The sequence below is a fragment of the Drosophila guanche genome, unplaced genomic scaffold, assembly GCF_900245975.1.
Source record: "Drosophila guanche unplaced genomic scaffold, DGUA_6, whole genome shotgun sequence".
NCBI lineage: Eukaryota > Metazoa > Arthropoda > Insecta > Diptera > Drosophilidae > Drosophila > Drosophila guanche.
Genome location: NW_022995744.1, coordinates 12,431,568 through 12,446,338, shown reverse-complemented (window position 1 = coordinate 12,446,338; position 14,771 = coordinate 12,431,568). Strand labels below are relative to the sequence as shown.

The following is a 14,771-nucleotide window of genomic DNA, read 5'->3' as shown; positions in this document are numbered from 1 at the left end:
GAAATAAGGAGAGAGTGAGTCACTGGTGGAATTGTTCCATTAGCATATGTGTGTGTGTGTGTGTGTGTGTTGTGTGTGTGTGATTGTGCGCCTGACAGAGTTTAAAATTTATTTGTTCTTTGCTCTTGAATGCGCCTGGTCCATCCTGCCGCTCCTGCTGTTGTGTTCCTGTCTGCTGGGAGCAACATGAGCTGCAATTAAAACTACAACACAAATTGCCAACTTGGTCAAGTACTTTGCAGTAGCCAACTGGCCAACAGCAGCAGTAACAACAGGCAACACTAACAACGCTAGCAAATGCCACTGCTACGTGGTATTTTTCGGGCCAAGTCATGTTTAATTTTATTTGCCTCCTCCTTCCTGCCTGCATGTTTGTCCAACGAACGGCTGGCCTGACTTCGCTCCTTGCTGCATGTTGTGCCACACATTTAAATAATATTTTTTATCTTAATTTAATATGCAAATGTCACAATGTGCTTTGGCCCCACAAATTGAATTTTAAGTTTTACATTCCCTGACCCAAGAAGAACCCAAAAAGTCATTTTCTTTGGGTAAAGGTCGGTCGGTCTCTCTGCAATTGAGCAGAAAATTAACTTTCCGCTGCCGGCACCCCTGCCCCTCAAAATGTTTTTGTTTGCCTCCATCGATAGGACGACCTTTTTGTACCTCAAGCAGAAAATCAATTTCGAGAAACTATGTCAGTTTTTGGCTAATTGCACTTGCAACAGCTTTTTGGACAACGTTTTAACCCCACAGGGAGCGCCAGATTTATTACTTTTTTGGCCCAATTTGGGTAATTGTTGGGTAAACGTCAATTTATGGGATTCAAACTTAAGCTTTTCGGATGGAAAACACTAAGAAATATTCAACAGCAAGAATTGCTGGAATTGCTGCTGCTAGATTTTATCTCACTGTTTCCGTTTTATCCTTTGCTGTGTAATTCAAGAGATTTAAGATGCTCAGATCTCGGCATTTTTGCATAAGAAATATCTAAAAAAAGTAAATCTATAAGTAATCTTTCCCTAAATATTATTTCTACAACTCCTAAATCCCTCCTTTTATAACCCTTAAACCCTTATAATCCATTCAACCCCAATCCTACCCTCACCACCTGCCTAGGGTGAAGGCAAAATCAAGTCCAGCTTTGAGCCAAAAGTCCAACAATCCGCCAAATGACGCGCTGATGTTGCATGCAGCGTGTGCAAAGCGAGTGAAATATGCAAAGGAGTTATGGCGGGGGCATCCGTCGTGTGCATCCACTCACCTTAATTGAAATGTCTGTATGATGTCGCCGTCCATTTGGATGAACGTGTTGTTCTTGGCAAAAACGAAAGTTTTGCCTTGGCCTGTCTCGGCAAACGTCAGCTCAGGGCCGCGCTGCTCAATGGGCACAGGGGTGGTGCCATCGCCCGTTCTGCCATCCTCATCCAGCGCCGCCTGTGCCGGACTCTGGGTGTACACTGAGCCAATGAGCTGCGAATTCTCCGTGGTGCTGGGCTCTCGAGTGGTTGACTGCAGAAAAGGTGGCAATGTGTCTGCAAAAAAAAGAGATTGTCAATAGAGAGAAGAACAAGTTTGGGAAGAGCAGAACAGCAGGGAGAGAGCGTTCGATCCACTGGGAATACATAAATCTGGACAATGGTAAGTAAAATCTTTCTCTCTCCGCTTGCCGCTGCTGCCCTGAATCTCTATGATCCTTACGCGGTCCACCAATGCAGTGAAACAGACACTCTGCTTCGGTGCTGAAACGATTCTGGGGATTGCCATCGCAGCCGCCCCAAATGAAGTTGGTGCACTCGTTGGTTGTCGGCTCGTAGCGCCACTTGTAGATGTACTGCTTGCATGGCCCCGGATCACCAGGACCCGTACACTTTTCGTACAGCTTCTCCTTGGGCGCCTGCACCATGGCGGAGTTGTTGCCGCTGCCGCTGAGGCCGCCGCTGCTGCTGCCACCGCTGCTGCCACCCACTTGGTTGCCACCCAAGCCGGTGGCTCCTACGCCCGTTTCAGCTGCGGCAGGAATGCCCACTGCCAGGCCGCCAGCGCCGCCGATCAGGCTGCTGTTGCTGCCACTGGTGCTGGGGCCCACTACCAGTGGGGGCAGTATTAGGCCGCCAATAGCGGCAGCCTCTGACGCTGTGATGTTGGGCAGACTCAGCGCGTAGGCGCAGGAGCAGCTGTAGCAGAGCAGCACTAGGAGGACTGGGGAATGTCGATGTCCCATCTTGAGTATCTGTTATTGTTGTAGGTAACTGCAAGGCAATGAAAAGAAAAACGACAGTTAGTTGGTGTAACTAAAGCACTTAATTCTACCCGAACAATCCAGCAGACAGCTGTAGTGGCTGTGCCGCTGTCTGTTCTCCTTTCGTTGCCTTTTTTTCTGGAATAAAAATCTATTCATTAGATTTTCTTGTAATTGCACAATAAATTCAGCGAGGCAATTTACGTGCCGAGAGAAAAAACGCCAGAGAGACCGAAGCGGAACAGAGCTATCACAGCTTATGATTGGGAGGCGACAAAGAAGAAGTTTACTATTGTCATGTGGCGGGGACTCTGGCGGAGTTGCCGCACTAAAATCCCATTTACATCATCGTGCCTCATCATCATCAGTCAATGTCTTTTGCTCCTTCAGCTTCATGCTGGGCTGCTGAAAGTCTTCACTGGGAACGAAGCGACGACGCTGCATTTCTTGATGGCATTTAGCGTAAACGAGAATGAAACGAAACGAACTTTTCTGCTTACACTTCCGCCGGAAATGTGACACACACACACAAGAAAAGTCTCGCTCTAGATGGGAGGAAGACACATGAGCTGCAAAGTTGATTTACAAGTAGCTTAGCACCCAAGCCCCCCACAACCAACCATCAAGCGAAAAAAGTGTCAAAAATTTCAAAATAATGATGCGCACAGTTTACACTAAATGGCCAGAAAGAAAGTAGGAGAAAGCTTGGGTTGGGCTGGGCTAGTGCCAAGCGGAAACTAAAAGGGAAATAGGAAATTAAGTTTTGCCTTTAGAGAAAACTTTTGCGAGGTTTTCTTCCATAGCTTATGGCTTAGTCAGGGCAGGACCTCCCCGTCCAGAAGTTCTGGCTCGCTTCCATCATCAGTGGCAGCAGCATCATCAGGCGGATCTCCGCCTTTCCATTCTAGTTTTCATCTTTCCTTTTTTGTCTGCCATTTCCGTTCATAAGCAATTTTTAATTGTGGCTTTCGGTTGCCCTGGCAGCATGAAAAATGAGCGCCATAGCCCGAACCCAGAGTTCATGCAAATTAATAAACCCCAGAGTGTGGAGTGTGGAGAGTGTGGGGGTGTGGTCGAGGGGTTCCTGGCTGCAGGTCAAGTGGCATGCTGGCACAAAACTATTGATGCATATGCCATGGGGCCTGGGCAGGACGTGCGTGCTATCCTGTCGTTGAGGGGGTCGTAGGGTGCTGCCTGGATGGATGGATGGCCCCAAAAATTGCATTGGATTTTTGGCCGAGAAGTTGCCTAGATGTTGCCGCCCCCAAAACGCCCATCTATCGTGTGTGTGTGGGAGTGTCTTCTCCTTCCTTTATGGGGTCAGTCGAGCGGCAAAGTTTACCTAACTTTTCTGTGGCATGGCGGAAAGGAAAGCCCCTCAACGCCGTATGCCGGGGATTTTGGCCCAAAGTGCATTAATGGAACAACACGTAATGTGTGTGTGTGTGGAAAAGTTTGGCCTGAAACGCGGAAACAGATAAACCATCCGTTACCTGCGTGGGACGCCAAGTCGGCTGGCAGGCAGGGCAGCACTCAGGTACCGACACCCCAAAGGATTGGCCTGCAAGGAAAAATCACAGGGCCAGGCCAACAGGCAGCAAAAAAAGAAGGAGATAAACAAGTCCATGCATGCATAACACATGGATGGCCTAAGCCCAGGGAAAGGACAGACCAGAACAGGACATGGCCATGGGGTCCTTTAAAAACGCATGCCACTCCGGACATGGCAGACACTCAACAGTCAACCGGCAGCATGGCATCATCCAGCGGCACCGCCTACGCTCTGTTTTTGCATCGCCAGGAATTGCAACGCCGCCAGTTGCTATACACTAAGATTTCCAGGACCAAAATACAGCTGACAAAGGAACTGATAGCCAAGCAGAAGCAACGCTTGGGCAGCTGCAGCAACGAGGATCTGGAGATCCTCAACCGGGAGACACAGTTCAAGCGAACGCTACAGCAAAAGCTGAAACATCGCAGCAAGCAGCTCAAAGCGATGGCCAGGCAACAGGAGAGACTAAGTTGACTTCGGGGATTTCCCCATTTCCTTAATAATTTATTTGTAGTTTTTCCCTCTCTATACTTCCGGGGGAGTACAAGTTTAATTAGTTTTAGCTTAACGTAAATGATGTGTGCTTTTCCATAGTTTAACTTAGCTTAGAGCTCAAAAGAAATAAAATTTCCTATGCAAATCAAGTCAAGTTGTCTTTCAAAGATGCCCTCTAAAATGGTTAGGGTATATGGGTTTCCCTCAACACCTCAAAAAACCCATGAACCATTCGTTAATTCAGGAATTTTTCATTAATTTATGTACTTTTATTCATAAATGCTGCATTAATTCATTCATACACGAATGCATCCATTCAAATTAATCGTACACAGATTCAGTCTCGTTCGTTCATTCATTGATAGCAATTCCCACATGCATTTCACACCCTTTCAACCATTCATCCACTTCAATTTTCGCCGAAAAAAGTTTATTCCAATTCCCCTTTCAAGGGTATTCCTTGATCGATGCACTCACTCCTCATCGCTTCGCGCTCGGTCTCGGTCTCGCTCTCGGTCTCATTCTCCTTTCTAGCTCCGTCTTCTTTTACCGTTTTCCCAGCAAACGCAAAACGTTTTAAATTGAGCTCGCGTACGTTGTGCGCGCTACACAACAGCAAAGAGTACGAGACGAAAGGGGGAATGCGAACAACAACCAACTAAGTAATAACAGCCGCCTGAAGGAATACTCCTTCGCCCGCTCTCTTTACCCCTCACTCTCACTCTCTCTCTCTCTCCGTCGCACCACCCACTAAATTACACGTTTTGTGCTCAGGCGTCGACGCCTTTCGCGCTATAGTGGAAAAAAAGAAAGAAAAACGAAATAGACAGAGACGGAGAACGAGCAAAAAGAAAGCGCAGAAAAAGAATGCCAAGGCAAGGCAAGGCAGCGCACTGGCAGAAGGCAGAGTGATGGAGTGAGGGAAGGATGGGGAGCGAGGGCAAATGAAAGCAAAGTGAAGTCAAATTAAATTAAATGACAGATGTCTGACATTTTGATAGTCGTGCGTGAGTCTTTTCTATAGATATGCATGGGTGTGGTGTATCGTATCTGTGTGTAGTTATTTGCATGTGTTTATATTACATTCAAACACACACACACACATACGGCAGCTTTTTTGTAACGTCAAGTGTCGCAAGGCAAATGCACATGCATGCAGGACAGCCATTAAGACGACACACCAGACAAAATGAAACGAGAATGCATTCGTTGTCGAAGATTTCTCGAAGTTTTTGTGGGTTGGTAACTTAGAGAGATGACTCCAGCAGGAAGTATGGAAATGCTTGGATAAATGTTATATTAAACTCTTTCGAGTTTAAACAAAGCTTGGGGAAACTATTAAAGAAATAGTACTTTCCATGTGATTCACTTTGATGTTACTCTTTAATTATTGTTTGTAAAGACTATTAAATTACCATAAAATAAACAAAATTCGAGAAACTATCGTAAAGCAAACATATGCACGTTGCTCCGCCTGTTGGTGGGGCCAGGGCAATTGCCTCAGTGGAGTAACTGTTCTTCCAACTTGCATATGCACGGGTGTGTATGAGTGCAGTGCAGTGTCGTGTTTGTATGCATGTCTCCCAAGTGTTGGTCGCGTAAGGGTAATGAATTAAAATAACTTGATTGCATGAAATTGAACGAATTGTTGCCCTGCCGAAGGAGGCGGCACTGAAGGAACAACCATTGCCCTGTGTAAGCAACGGAGTGGGGATGTGTGGGGGCGGCGGGCAGGAAGGAAAGTCGTGCTGTCATGACATGGACCCGACAGCTTGAAGCGAGTGCAATGCGCGGAAATTGCAGTCCCCTCTTCCTAATGGGTACCTCTCACACACACACACTCTCTCTTTCTCTTTTGCTCTGTGTTTCGGTGTGTGGTGGGTGTGCAAAAATATTTACTGAAATTTGTATATTAAGTGACGACGACGACAATGGCAGAGAGCACACACAGCACAACAACAATGGCAAAGGCGAATGCCATTGTTGTTTTAGTATTTGATGCTGTTGGCAATGCCGTTGCCGTCACGGTCGCGTACGCGTATGTACAAGTTTGAACTTATGCCCCCCACACTCACACGGCATACACTGCTCGTGTACATGTGTGATATAATAGAAATCAGGATGCATGAATGAGCGCTCAGCAGCGCTGCTAACTGCGTGGGTGCCAAGAGGGGGGTGCAGAATAAACGGAGACAGAGCGTAAGAGTGGAGAGTAAAGGAAGGCTGCAGGCATTTTACTGTTGTCTTCTGCTTCACTAGACACCAAAGCTGCTCTACAGTGGGGATTAGCTAATGCAGAAATACTGCAACGAACTTTAACTATGAATAACTCTTTGATATCCCTGAAGAAGTTTAATTTCAGACTCAAACGGCAGCTTTTAGTACCCTGTAAAGTTTATAGTTGATCTTAAATAGAATCATCAAGGGGTACATTTTAATTAAATTAAGGAATAACCTTAATTAAAATTCAAACAGTGGGATATATTTTAGATCGAAATCACCCCTTCACCACTCTTTTATATTTCCATTCCCTCACTTCCACTAAAGCCAATACTCACAGTACAGTTGTCTAACTGTACTAAAGACTGTAAAGCTAAAGACGAGAATTGTCCTAGCATTTTCGTGTAATGAAATTTAATTATTTTTTGCAAGCACTTTAAAAATGATTTAATGCCTGTCCCGTCCATCGCTAACCGAATCTCTAAGCCATTAAATGGAACTATAAATGTTTTCATTTAGCCAGGGTTTATGTCACACGACAAAAATCCACTCGAATCCAAAACACAATTTCCCAGTAACATTGCAGTTGTTCTCGGGCTTAGAATATTAAACGAAATTTACACGCCTCGTTGGGTTCGAGACGAGTTTTCGGGGTAGAGGCAGTGTCTGTCGGACGGACAGCTGGATTGCTTCATATGTGTTATAATTGTCTGCTATTTGCCCATTGTATAAATAATTATTATTTAATTTGCTTGCACTTGCTGTGACAGAAATCATGTTCTTTGTTAGTTGTTTCTTTGTTTGACAGGGCGCAGCGAAGTGCATTGGCTCTCAAACGTCAACGCCGAGGAATTATGCAAATTTCCGGATATGATACCGAACCGCTTTTTAATGACCCATGGAGCGTGCCAGGCATTTTAAGTGGTAAGACTCGAGACTCGTGTTTACACACAAGCGTTTGATTCGTATAAATATATGCAACAATTAATGAACACATTACCCCGACGTCATGTCATAAACTGAACATGGCCAATATTTTGCTCGGCTGCAACTTCTTTTCAATTTCTATGGATTTTGTTTCCTTTAATTTTGGTTGTTGGTTGGTTTGGTTATTGTTTGGTTATTTCTATATTTGCTTGTATTTTTATTTTATTTTTTCTGTGTATTTAACCCGCTTTATTTAAAACTTGCTGTAGAATTCAGGCACATTTTTTGGTTTGTTTGGATATTTATTTTGCCCTAATAGAAGAAATCGACCATTTTACGTTCACATTTTTCAAACACCGCAAACCAATTTAAACCTTTAATATCATTGACTGGCAAAAAATGAACTTTCCCACGGAAACATAGCCACAAATTGGCATCATTTGCACAATTTCCTTGTACTTTCTGTAAACATTATTGCACGACCGAACGAGGTTTTTATTGCATATTTATTTAATAATATTTATATAAGTGAATTTCCGCACCTGCACTTAATACATTTATTAGCTAAAATGAGCATGTTAATTTTATTATTCTCGTATTCCGATTAAAAATATCATCTCCATCGTTTAAAAGATGATTTTTTTTTTAATATAATTTTTGTATTTTGTAGCAATCAATTCAATAACCGCATTAATTGAATTAAATGCTCTTTCAGTTATGCATTTTTATTAACTCTCCAAAAATGGCGTAATTACTTGCAATTTATACGAAAATTAAGTGGCTAACGAGTATGGCGGAACAATTTCAATAGATTTCAATCCTGCGGTTGGTGGGGCATACACGAATTTTGCAGGAAAATAAAAGCCCCACGGGGGTGTTGCAATCTGCAGCATGAATACTGTTTTAAGCAACGATAGCGAGAGAGAGATAGGGGGAGGGCGATATCAAAACTTATTGATTTCATTTGCTTCCTGTTAAATGCATGTTTGTTCATGTTTGTGCCACTAACACGCTGAAATCATTATGGTAGAAAAAAAACGAGAAAAACTCTCGAGAGCAAACACACGTCGAACATTGGGACGTGCCCGTTTTGGGGGCAGGGGGAGGTGGAGCTGCTGTGTGTGTGTGTGTGTGTGTGTGTGTGTGTGGGAGGACACACACTCGAGCGTAAAACCATTGCCGTTGCCCAAAATGAGGTCAAAGTGCGCTCGCGTTGGTGTTTTGCGTGACTGAGCACGTGTGTGTGAGAGAGCTTCAAGGATATGTCGCTGCATTGGTATTGTGCTTTATTTTTTCACTATTTTATTTTCTGCTGACGCATACGAAAGCAGCACCAGAATGGTACGATAGCTCTCCACATCCATGCACAGCAAAAAAATGCTCAAAACCATCTGGATAATCTACAGGTTGTCACAGATATTCCTTCAGTTTTGTAACACTCACATAAAATATCAGAAAACCTCTGGATGAGCTCTAGATTTATTGACAAATATCACATTTCTTTCAGTGCATACAAGTTTGGATGTGTGTGTGCGAGTATTTGTTTGTTCATGTCCTGCGGCCTGATGAATCAACTTTTGCCTTTACTCAAGTCACGAAACACAAACCAACGACTGAATCACACCGAAAAGAACGGCGCAAGGTACCGAAATCAAGGAGTAACCAAAGTCCGGCACGGAAATCAGGGAGGGGCCGGGGAACAGGACCGAAATCAAGTAGCAGCCGGAGCCGGTGTCCAGGATTATATTTGCGTGAAAATCAGAGACAATTGAACACACAGCCAACGTATCGACTGCCGAGGCGCAGGGCCCGTCGACACCCACAAAACAGGATACCGGATACCGGGGCCCCGCAGTCCGCAAACCGTACCGTACCGAACGAAACCCGTAAACGACTTGATTAAACGAGAATTCTCTGGGGTGCGGCGGAGTGGTGCTGGTGGGGTCAACGAATCGTATGAGCAGTCAAAGAGGGAATCCTTTGAGACGGCATTGACCCTTTTTCGGTGACGTGCTAATTGCTTGTCCCAGGATAATGAATACTTCATTGGCCGTGGCCGGACAACAAGCAGGACTCCCTACGAGGGGAAGGATTGGGAGTGGGTAAACCGTTCTACCGATGCCATTTAATCCACTTGCTTTGACCTACGCGGTGCGACTAATTCCAGCGACGAATTACTAAAGCCACCGCCTAGCACTCCCGTTGGCCGTTCGTTAGCGTGCTAATAAGAATAAGAAGAAAACAGACACACGAACACGCACGCACACACGCATGCATGCAGTTGGGCACAAGGTAAATTGAACTCTAGGTAAGGCGCAAATAAATAATTCCCGCATATGCATTAGGTATACGGAGACTGCCGCACCCTTAAATTAATGTGCCTTGGCTACGGAGAACACAACACACCGACATACACTGGCACACATACACACGGATGGATGAAGAGCCAGAGCAAAAGAGAGGGAGCAGCGAGATGCGAGACATGAACGGACATGTCGTGCGGTCTTGTAGCGGTTTTGTAGAGGGTGCCAGAGCAGGCAGGCTTTGTATTGGTCACAGATGAGGGGCAGGGAAGGGCGACTGCAGGTTAGAAGACACTTTGTGGGATTGCGGGGAGGGTGTGATTTGCTGCGGCTTAGCCATTAAACTGTGCACATTATTAGTTTAAGTTTAGTGTGGGCTTGGGTCACTGCTACGATTAACCGTAATAGGCGTCAATTGGAAAATTACCGTTGATGTGCTGCCTGCCACAAGTCGGCCGCCCGGCCGGCCGGCATGTCTCCCCTGTGGCTGTGTTGCGGGTGCTCCTGTGTCCGTGTGTGTGCGCGACGCTTCGCGTTGGAAAACAACAGGGGCCCTGACACTGCCTTTGTCCACGATTTTTCCTTGTTCTTGCGGTCATACTCTCTTGTTTACGTTAGGTAAATGTGGTTTTTGACAATTTAATTGTTAAAACTTGTTGAATGTCACTGTTACACGAGTTTTTTCTTTTGTTATTTTCGTTTTTCGCGCGAAGTTTCGCAATAATAGCGGCAACGCAGCGTCCGACTGTTCAGTAGTGGTGAGGATCATCGATATTAAAGACTTTCGCTAATCGATATTCAAGAGATGCAGCGATCGATGGTTCGTTTTGTAAAAAAATAATCTATAATTCTGCTTGCACTCCCTCGGAAAAATCAGGCTAGGGAACTAATCTTACCCTCCGTTCTATTTCAAATCTATTTCTGCCATTCAAGTGGCATTCAAGCTCATATCGATGTCCCGATACACCTTGATCGATACGCGGATCAGCTTGTTTCTCATCGCTACTCGCCGTATTTTGCCTCCAAAAAACTAAAAATTCCGCGACTTAATACAATTTCTTATTTGAAGAGCATCTTGCAAGTCTGATGTCTGAATATTTGATGAAAATTGCTGCCCTGGATTGTGTCCCTCATTTAAAATTCAATTTATTTTCGGGACAGCCGCAGAGAAGAACAGGACACAAAAAACAACGGAAAAAAAAACGTGAGTCTACAAATTTGCATTACTTTTGGCATTGATTTTTGCACACCAAAAAGAAAAAAGAGATAAAATTGAGACAAATGTCGTGGGTCGCCTCATCTATCCGGGGGCATCTTGGTCTCCATAATTCGTGTGGCAATTGTCTTAATTCGAAAATTGCAACTCTCGCCGGTTCGCCCGTAGACAAATTGTGGCCATGCACGAGTGTGTACGCATCCATCTGGGATCATCATGGGCATCATGATAATGATTGAGCTTTAAGATGTCGGCATCACATGACAACAACAATGTGTTTATAATGCTTGGTAATGGTTAGGGTATCCAAGTGTACAGCGAGTGTGTGTGGAAAAGGTGTCGAACAAAAGAGTGGAGAACTAATGGCTGCATGCCTATCTGCTATCCTGTAGCTGGTAGAGTATGATAATCAGAAGAAGAAGCTGAGTTGTGAGACCTGCGTTATCGATAACCATTTAATATATTTAATATTAAAGGGTATTTTCAATACTAATATAACGCTCTCATGTATTTTTACGTTGTTTCCCCATTTATGTGTCTTATTTTAATGCACGAAACATGCATAAATCAGAGTAGAGGGTATCCGTTCGTTGTGACACCGCTCTCATATGTTTGCTCAGCACTGTAATGGCGGGGGTGAAGCCCATATTCACAGTTCTTTATCTCTCGAGCTCCCTCTCTTTTTCACTCTCTTTTCCATCATGCCCGATGACATGTGAAATTTACGCCGCGCCGGTTCACCAGACAAAAAAAAAAAGAAGGAATATTGGCGCACGACCTTTGACCCTTGCGTTCGCGTGCGTTCTTAAAGATGGCCTTTTTTATTATTATTAATTCGACTGGAGCATTTGGTCATTTGCTTATTTGTTAATTGCATTTAATGTTCCACGAAAAAAAATACACACACACAAAACATACAGAAAAGGCCAACAGCTCTGCTGCTGCTGCTGTCATGTGATCAAAGCGGGATGGCTGAGCCAGCTCGCGGCGACGCGCGTCTGTGTCTGAGTCTGTCGCGATGACAGGCGACAGATCGGTGCCTATTAAACCAGTTATGGATGCGATTCTATGTGTGTGTGGGTGTTGGATCACGTGCGGTTTTGTCTGCCGGTTAGGAGGCTATGACATGCCTATGGTAATGACACTATCACATTTGTTATATCAATTTGCAAAACAAAAGGCAAAAAAAATAAAAAATTAAAAGTGTAATTTTGAGCACAATTACTTTGACAAGGCATATGGCCATGCATGGTGTCATCCAAGCTTTGGATAAACATGATTTAGTTCCACTTAATTAGATATTATGTGAATACCAAAAAGTGTTTGAACTGATTCCAACAATTAATTTTATCTGCTCCACTTGCTAGTATATTTCAGTAAAAACAGTGACTGTAAAGGGCATTCCCATTTAGTGTTTAAAGTGGTTTTTTTTCCCATAACTGGTTCGATAAGCAACTATATTTATGCATAAAAGTTATTTAATTAATTAAGCACGGGGACCTAATTGCGAGCTGTTAGCTTTTTTATGGAATTATTAATTTATGGAAAGAGATGAAGTCAAAGACTAGGAGCAAGTTTGCAGTTTTTATAATTATTGCACCCTATTTATAGACAAATATTTCAATTACTTCCTATCAATTATAAAGAGTATCTACCACTTCGACCCAAGCCCTTTTCTCTCTGTCCAACTCATCTTATTTGACTTGTATGCATAATTAAATTGTTCACTATTTATTCGTTATATTTTGCGTAAATATATTGTCACATTGTCGGAGCCGCGCCGGACCGCGCTCAGTTTTTTGTTTTGTTGACACACATCTCGGTTTGCCTTACCAATTGTCCGCTCATTAATCGCTCTAACCAAACACTAACTGCATTATTGAGTTGCCATTTGGAGGGTAAAATGGATGGAAGAAATGGCATTTTAATTTGATTTTTGCCGCTTGATTTCCAATTAAAATTTCAACAATCAAAAGCCAAGCGATGCGTGTTAGTGCGAGAGGAAGTCAGTGTCACATTGTTTGTGTTTCACTCGCTCGTTGACCAATTAATATTCCATTCTGACAACATGGCAACTAATTAGAATTTCTAGTTCAAATAACTGTCTTTGCGCGGGTTGGAAAAATGCAAAAATTCCAAATAAAAATCAAACTTCAAACGCGAGAAAAAGCAATTACGTGCAAGCGTTCAGGCATTTTCATTAAATTTAAATTTAATTAGTATTTGAATTTTTCTCTCTCATCTCATCTCATTCGAACTGGTTTTGTTTTAACAAAATGTTGGAGAATCTCCCAGCAAATACTCGGACAAAAAATCTCAGTGCCTCTATTTGCGTTTTGGCTTTACTTTAATCAAGCCGTGGGTGGAGATAACAATACCAAAAATTAAACATGGCAAACAAAAGGCTACTTTTAATTGCCCTAAGAAGAGTCAACAGAAAATAATTAAATAGAAACTGGAGCACAATGAGCTTTGTGCGCTTTTTATGATCGTTCTTATCTAAAGGCAAATATTACGGCGAGATTTTTCTCTATTGTCAGTGGGATGGGGGCGAAATGCACCGATAAATTACACCACTGGCCCACAATTAACTGGAGCAGTGGCAGGCAGTAATCAAAGTGTCAAAAATGGGAGAGATCACAGTTTACTGCGAACTTTGAACCATAATTAGCCAAGCAATCAGACAAGGCGCCAATTCATCTGCGTATACACGTCCAATATTTATGATCTAATTGAAATAAAGCAACCTTCAATCTCCATAAACTTCATGGCAAACTTTTGTGCATGCCATCCATGCCCACACCTCCACTTGTCAATCAATGGAACGCTTGTAAATTACTTATAAGAGTGTCGAGTCGATCCATCGATCAGCGGCGTCAGCGATAGAGTGGCGCCTTATCAAAATAATCTGTAGAAGTGGCGCACTGTGCCATAATAATAAAAAGAAAAACAATGGGCAGGGTGCCGGGCGGTGTGCGGGGGCCATAAAGAGTGCATGCCCGGCGACAGATTTTGATTCTTATCTGAAGAAACTCACCTGAGTGCGACCTGGAGGCAGGCACTGTCGAGCAGCGATTTTCCCCGATTTACAACACGTCGGAGATAGGGATTTGTCAATGCCTCCGCCGTCTAATTCACACTATAAATAATTATCACTTGATTATTGATTTATTTGTATTCATTGACATATTTTTGTGTATCACAAGAGACACACGATTTATTGTGCACAATGGAAACACTTTCAGACAGTAGTTGAAAGACACAAAAAATGTGTAGAGCCGTAGGCTATATATCTCTCTATATGTCGTCTTTGGACTTTAAATTAACACTTCCGCGGCCGCTAGGTTGATTCATGCCCGAAGCCTCAAGCCTCAAGCCTCGAGAGATTTTCTTTCAGAGATCCCCCGTTTGCGGCTTACTTAAGTGGCTTCAATTTAGAGACGCCGCCTCAAACTCAAACTCAACCTCAGCATCAGCCTCACTTCAGATTCCAAAACAACACACACATAGGAATCCCAAGCCCCCAAACGCAGTCCCTGGCGCGGTAGCCGCAACCGCAAACCAACAAAATCTTGGCCGCTAAACTTTTGCTAAACGAACCGCTCGATCGTAATGTAGAAACGCAACTGACTCGGATCGGGCACTGGACCGGACCGGACCGGACCGGCTGATGGAGTCAATTTGATAAGCGGCCCCCACAGTCCCAGGCCCCGACGATGATGATCAACAAAGCAACAGCTGAGCGGCAGCCGGCATAAAGCTGAGAGAGAGAGAGAGAAAAATTAGGGAACTTGGAAGGTGGGAAATTATTGCAAA

General features: G+C 43.8%; 2 protein-coding genes across 6 annotated transcripts in view; one reads left to right on the top strand and one right to left on the bottom strand.

Annotated features, from left to right (window-relative positions):
* The window catches only part of LOC117579052, a 60,806-nt gene extending 46,225 nt beyond the window's left edge, over positions 1–14,581 (bottom strand). For 2 of the 5 annotated variants that reach the window (XM_034264748.1, XM_034264750.1), the window contains exons 1-4: positions 14,375–14,581; positions 13,993–14,094; positions 1,702–2,252; positions 1,265–1,535 (exon numbers count right to left, since the gene is read on the bottom strand). In XM_034264748.1, the coding sequence (XP_034120639.1) occupies positions 1,265–1,535; positions 1,702–2,224 (794 nt within the window). In that variant the 5' untranslated portion in view covers positions 2,225–2,252; positions 13,993–14,094; positions 14,375–14,581. Of the gene's footprint in view, positions 1–1,264; positions 1,536–1,701; positions 2,253–7,509; positions 7,531–13,992; positions 14,095–14,374 lie in introns of those variants that run through there. The other 3 variants (XM_034264751.1, XM_034264752.1, XM_034264749.1) reach the window with 2 other exon arrangements.
* Positions 3,976–4,399, top strand: LOC117579069. The gene has a single exon (XM_034264775.1). The coding sequence runs from the start codon at positions 3,996–3,998 to the stop codon at positions 4,266–4,268; it is 273 nt and encodes a 90-aa protein (XP_034120666.1). The 5' UTR covers positions 3,976–3,995; the 3' UTR covers positions 4,269–4,399.
* Positions 14,582–14,771: the final 190 nt, after the last annotated feature.